The following is a 7,101-nucleotide window of genomic DNA, read 5'->3' on the forward strand; positions in this document are numbered from 1 at the left end:
TTTTCTGTTTCCTGTATGATTTATATGTTGATTCAGATCTACATACTTTATAGCATACAATATATGAAATGTTGCATATAAGATTTTTATCTCTCCCATTAGTTTCACTGTCATCTTCCACATCAAAAGACATAAAGGAACTATTTGGCACATTAGATAAACATGTACAAATATAAAGAGTAATGTTTAGTGGTATATGTGAACTAACCACAAATGTATTTCAGTCCTAAAACTGGAAAGTAAGTGAAGGGGGTGAGATTTTTAATTGCTTTTGCTAAATTCTTGGTGAATATTTAGATTTCAGTCAACTAAAAGATAATGACTCTCCAAGGTACAAATGAGTTGTGTAACAAAAGTCTTAAAGAGACCTGAGAGAGGCTCTTCTGATGCACTGTAAATCCTCGGGTTAAAAAAGTCACTAATTTGCAGAAATTAAGCCAATATAGTCTTTCAGAAAAGACAGTGGTTATAGGCTCAGCTTCAAGAACTAATTATATCTAAACCAGAAAATTTTCTTTCCATGTTGCTTTAGGAATAACTTAGATGGCTACTAGCTACCTTGCTGGAAGCAGTCTTCTTTCTTTTACTTATTTTCCTTCTCCTAGGTAGCATTTCAACATAAGGAAGGTGCTTTCACCTTAATAACAGCTTTCAATAAAATGTAATAACCTGTATGATGTTTTGCTATAACATTGACTCACTATATTGATGGCTTTGTAGACAACAATAAATACATTTTTTTATAGGTAATGACTGAATAAATTTAAAATTATACTTTAAATGTTCACTTTTTTTTCTCTAGGTATGTTCTTAGCTGAGATGATTGAGAAATATTTTGTATCCCCCACACTATTCAGAGTCATCCGACTTGCCAGAATTGGTCGAATCCTGCGTCTCATTAAAGGCGCTAAGGGAATCCGCACTCTGCTTTTTGCTTTGATGATGTCTCTCCCTGCTTTGTTCAACATTGGCCTGCTGCTGTTCCTGGTCATGTTTATCTATGCGATATTTGGCATGTCCAACTTTGCCTATGTTAAGAGGGAAGTTGGGATTGATGACATGTTCAACTTTGAAACATTTGGCAACAGCATGATCTGCCTGTTCCAGATTACCACATCTGCGGGCTGGGATGGCTTGTTAGCCCCAATTCTTAACAGCGGGGAGCCAGACTGTGACCCCCATAAAGATCATCCGGGGAGTTCTGTGAAAGGCGACTGCGGCAACCCTTCTGTTGGGATTTTCTTCTTTGTCAGCTACATTATCATATCGTTTCTGGTAGTGGTGAACATGTACATTGCTGTGATTTTGGAGAACTTCAGTGTTGCTACTGAAGAGAGTGCGGAACCCTTGAGTGAGGATGACTTTGAGATGTTCTATGAAGTCTGGGAAAAGTTTGATCCCGATGCAACACAATTCATAGAATACAGTAAACTCTCCGATTTTGCAGCCTCGTTGGATCCTCCTCTTCTTATAGCAAAACCAAACAAAGTCCAGCTTATTGCAATGGATCTGCCCATGGTAAGCGGTGACAGAATTCACTGCCTTGACATCTTGTTTGCTTTCACAAAGCGTGTTTTGGGGGAAAGTGGGGAGATGGATGCCCTCAGGATACAGATGGAAGATCGGTTCATGGCAGCCAATCCTTCTAAAGTCTCCTACGAACCAATTACAACCACATTAAAAAGAAAACAGGAGGAAGTATCTGCTGTCATTATTCAGCGTGCTTACAGGCATTACCTTTTAATGCAAAAAGTTAAAAAGGTGTCTAATATATATAACAGAAACAAAAACAAAGAAGGAGATGGACCAGTTATAAAGGAGATAATTATTGATAAACTAAATGGGAACTCCACTCCAGAAAAAACGGATGAGAGTTCCTCTACAACTTCCCCACCTTCTTATGACAGTGTAACAAAGCCAGACAAAGAAAAATATGAAAAAGATAAAGCAGAAAAGAACTACAAAGGTAAAGATGTCAGGGAAAATAAAAAATAAAGATCTGAGAATTCTGCTTGTGGGACAACTTGTTTACAGTCTTTGAGAATGAAGCATCAGCTGGACTCCTGCAGGAGGTTTATGCCAAACTGACAGTTTTTACACATATATGTGTGTGTGTGTGTGCGTGCGCGCGTGTGTGTGTGCATATATATACATTATATATACACTTAAGGTCAGTGCCTATAACAAAACAGTGAACCTTCATCATCAAACTGTGACTCTGTGAATCAGGGTAACAAACTTGACAAGAGGTTACTGTTTTCATTACAGCTGACACTGCTAAGAATGAGGGGAAAAAGTGGCTCCACAGAGAACATGGAGCATGAAATGAGTGCAGAGCGTTACTTTTTTGTGTTACTGCAAAACATGTAGAACAGTAATTCTCTTCACTGTAATGCAACTGCTACATTTGTCATATTTTTAAAAAAATCAGTATTAGTGTATTTATCATTTTTTAATTCACAAGTTTACTATTATATGTGACTATTTTTGTAATAGGTTTTATGTTGGGGGAAGAGTATGAGGACCAGGTGTTCTACTCTCAAATTCTCTATAATGTACAGATAGAAGTGATTTGCATAGGCATGCTGCACTTGTAATCATGCATAAATAAAAATAGGACATTGCACAAAGCTAAAGATTTTAAGAACTGTTTCAGGGTTGCTCTTAAATTTGAGGTGTTCTAACTACTTGTATGGCTGCATCCAAATTATGTGCATCCAGATTAATGTGCCTGGAAAGTCTCCTCTAATTTACAGGAAACTGCAATGACTTATTTTTATGCAAATCATTAAAGATGAACAAGTTCTTGTTTTTGTTAAAATATTCACAGCTTAAAAAAACCCCATTTCTGCACTGGAAAAAAAGCTTCACCAAAATATACCTAGGGGTTCTTTTGTTGTTTTTTTTTTTTTAACAACTCAAATTTTTTCTGAGACTGTTCTTTAGTTACTGTCACCTCTCATGGCCAACATCCAATGAATCAACAAATAATACTCTTTTCAATGTAAATATTAAGAGTATATTGTCATGCATATTTGAGCACAGAATTAAACGGTTTTGCCACATTGAATTGCGTCAGATATGTACCACAGTATGGGTAAATTGCAAGAGCTCAACTGGACATGTCATATTCTGTGCCATTATAGATAGCTTGGAGAGTATCACTGGTGCATGTCAATGCTTTTGCTGCTGTATCTTGCTCTTTCCACTGTCCACAGTCTTCACTGTAGGAAGCCATGTGTCAGTGGTGAAGTGAATCAAATTGTCCAAGGAGACCTCATTCTTTCAAATCATTAAGCAATAGTTTGCAGGTATTTATGAGCTTCTTTAGTTTTGCATTTTAAATTTGAAGTGGCTAATATATGGTGTAGAATCAGACTGTAGAGGCCATATTGCAAACTGTTTAACCTGTTGGAAATGTGGTTAGCATATATAAATAATGTAAAGAAATACCATTTGGCAACAGTTTTGTATATAAGAAAAGTGTCTTCAAGTCTAGATCACTGTTTCTTATATTTCTTTCCTCATTCACTTGGCTTACTTTTTCACCACAGTAATTTCAAACTGGCATCATCACACTATGAGAAAAAAAAAAAAGTGAGTATTTGTAGACTATCTTGTTTTAATATAATATTTGCATATATTTCAATGTGAAGTAAACTGTGTAAATCTGGAACTCAGCTTGTTTCCAAATAGTTATATCTGGTAACAGGACATAGTAAGGAAAGTATTAGGGGAATGTGTGAATTTCTAGCACTGTTGCATCAGAAGTTCCAAGATAGTCTCATTGTTCATGAAATCCTTGCTATCTTGCAGTGTCTGTTTACATAGCCTATTCTTATTCTTTTTGAATCACGCTGCATTAGACTTGTACAAATAGGATCCACAATATTTCCCAAGAACAAACCGGCACATTTGTATAATCAAGGACATCAGGACATTTTGTGTTTCATACACAAGCTAACATTAAATGTAGAATCTTTCTTTTACAAATGCTTTTGACTTGTAATGTGTTGGTGAAATGCATGCAGGAAATTGTTATCATCATTAAAAACGTAAACAATATTACAAATGAGCCAAAAAAATAAAGATTTCATTTTTTATTGTATTTATTTTTCTTTGTCCCTCTATTGGTTAAAGCAAAACAGAAACCGGCTTTGGTATCAATAAGGAACAAGTTCTTTATCACTAGAGCTAAATACCTTGTTCTTCACATTTTAACTTCTTTTACGTAAAACAATAAAAAGAAAAAACCTGAGAACTTCGACCACACCCCATTGATTTCTACTTCATTGTCACGAGCATACTGTCTGGGTACAACACAGGACATCTACACATTCTGTCCAAAAGCCTTTGTGCCAACACTCAAGAGCCCTTCCGAACGATGAATGCACTGCTCAGTATCTAAGGTATTTGTTTTAGCTTGCCACAATGCTGCTACCAAAGCTGCAAGCCGATAGTGATGGTTATATCAGTCAAGCATGGGTTTATATTCCTACCACACTGTACTTGTAGTCTCTCTCCACAGTTTCCAGTCAGCAAAGGATAATCCCTTATTGGCTACTAAAATCCTCACTGTATGACGATACCGATCCATATCTATGAGGAGGTGAATTTTCAGTGTGTCCAACCACAGACAAAATGCCTTCCAGTACGTATTAAACCTCTTACCTATCACGTATTGCCAAAACGAGAGTATCAGTAATGCTGACTGTAAAGCTAGGTCACTGTCATACTATAAGTTCATTACTTGCTACTTTTATTTAATGAGGTTTTAGATTAAAAAATTTCCACATGGATGCCCAGAAATGAGACATTCTTATACAGTATATTGGAAATTAATTCATAGGGCAGCACAGCCTAATGCTGTTCCCAAGCAAGTGTTCCCAGAAGTCCTAGTGCCTCACATGAGATAATGCAGCAGTACTAACATGTGCACAGTCATAAAAGTGTAATGAACTTGCAGAATTAACTGAAGCTAATTCAGCACCGAAGTAGTATTGCCAAAGGAGGAAAGCTGTGTGTGGTGGCAAAAAAACCCAACTTTTCCTCCAAGAAGGAGCAGACTAGCCACAATATTAAGCAGGACTGCCATTATGGCAAGTTAGGACCCCCAGTAGTCAAATATATTTAATGGATTAAGGAATTTCACAGTAAAGGAAATTGTGAGTACTCAGCACTTTAGTCCATTATGAATTGCATACTATACTTTATTGGGGAAAAAAAAAATAAAAAAGATCAATCATTTAGTAGGTAAAGTTATGATGGGGATTAATAAAATTAAGAAAGCCTTCACTCAGAGGGTCCATCTCCAGTATATGACTTACATGTTACATCACTATTATTGCTACATTGTTACAATTGTGTGAATATTTTTACATTGAAGATCTTAACTCTCTTGAAGTGCCATTTGTTGTGATTTTATGTTAATCTCTTTAGTTCTTCATCCAGATAGATAAATTTGAAAAACCATAAAGAAATCAGAGGAAAAAAGATCACTGAATTAACAAAACCCCTTATATTTAAAATAAGTTTTTATTATTTTCTGTTTGCTGTCCGTTGGCAGAATTTTTGGTTATCCAGATAGAGATAAGACTCAGAAAAGAAAATTAACACCATGGGACTGAGGCTGAAACCCACAGAAATAATTCATTATAAAGACAAAGCAAATAGTAAGCACAGTTCATTAGTCATGTGTTCAAATTACTGAGCTAATTACAATTTATGTTTTCTAAAATATCATGATTAGTTCATGTACAATTTTAATAACAAAACAGGATAAGGTAAAGGGGGATGGTGGAGTGCTGTGATCTGTTTCCACTAAAGACCACAGAGCAGGGATGTGCTTTGTCTTTGTAATGCAATGCATACTCTCCACCACTTTACAAATAGAGTACTTCACCCTCACAGAAGAAAACACGATGCAACATGAGCCTCAACTAAACTAAGAAAATAAATTGTAATGCAGTAACTTAAGTAAACTGAAGCCAATTGCCACCTCTCAGGAGAGAAGACAAATCACATGCATCTCTGCAGCAAGTGCTATGTTTGATGCATATAAGAAAAGACATATCATGAACAATTTATAGCAGTAAAGCAGGCATCCATTCCCAAGTATTCTACACTTCAAATACATTTCCTGTATAATAAAAGCCCTTTTTTTTTTTTTTTTTTCCTCATAACCTACATTAAGGGGTAAGGGGGAAAATGGTATCAGCCCTAAAAAGTAATATGTGTTTCCTATAAGAACCAAGATAAAAAAAATACAAAATGCATTCACCAGACCTTACATGGCATTCCTGTTTTTTTATAAAACTATAAGTCTCTCATGAGAATTTCAGTATCAGTGTTATTTATTCTTTATTCTAAAACTTTTATAAACCTGTACATGGATCACAAACACTCTGCCCCACCAGTCTCATAAAGTGAAAATGTTGGGTTTGCTTTCAGAAGGCATAGCCCCAGGTATGTGCTTATAGTAAAGTACAAGCAAAGTACAGTCTTAATGAGTGAAATCGGCCATCCTAAATCAAAGTGGGTCACGCTTTTTTTTTTTCCTTCAGTCTAATGCAGTGACATCAAATCCAGTAAACCAAAAGAAGTAGTTTAACAACATGGCATATAATAGAAGCTGTATTCAAAGATAACATGCCCATGGTTTTTTAATTATGTCATAGAAACACTGTAAGTGGTTGTATTATGAGTTTCTTTCCCAGAAAACTGGAACTGATTGACTGAGTTCACCAGCCACAAAAATTTACACTTCACATTTTTCCTCTTGTTGCTATTGCAGGGGGATGACAAGTGATGGGTCTCTGCAGGAAGCTCAATTCTGGTATACACTTCAGAGATCCCAGCTCTGATCTAAGGAAGGAAATTGACTGACCCAGAAAAAATAACAGCTTTTTGTCTCTACTGAATACCAAAGGCCTTATCCTACCTCTTCATGCAAATAAGCAGAGAAAGATCTGAGAAGCATGAGAAAGTATGCAATGGGAAAACTGCATAAACTAAAAAACATTAAATGAAATATATAAGCACAAAAAGATACAGAAGAAAAAAAGAATGGGAGCTTTAATTGGCACAGTCAGATCTTAGTAC

At 35.9% G+C, this 7,101-nt stretch overlaps 1 protein-coding gene across 4 annotated transcripts in view; it reads left to right on the forward strand.

Annotated features, from left to right (window-relative positions):
* LOC113482220 (sodium channel protein type 2 subunit alpha-like) overlaps positions 1-2,848 on the forward strand; it is a 76,367-nt gene extending 73,519 nt beyond the window's left edge. For all 4 annotated transcript variants that reach the window (XM_026852647.1, XM_026852645.1, XM_026852648.1 and 1 more), the window contains one exon: positions 803-2,848. In XM_026852647.1, the coding sequence (XP_026708448.1) occupies positions 803-1,995 (1,193 nt within the window). In that variant the 3' untranslated portion in view covers positions 1,996-2,848. The remainder of the gene's footprint in view (positions 1-802) is intronic.
* The last annotated feature ends 4,253 nt before the right edge of the window (positions 2,849-7,101 follow it).

Source organism: Athene cunicularia (assembly GCF_003259725.1).
Source record: "Athene cunicularia isolate RWA chromosome 7 unlocalized genomic scaffold, athCun1 chr7_part1, whole genome shotgun sequence".
Lineage (NCBI taxonomy): Eukaryota > Metazoa > Chordata > Aves > Strigiformes > Strigidae > Athene > Athene cunicularia.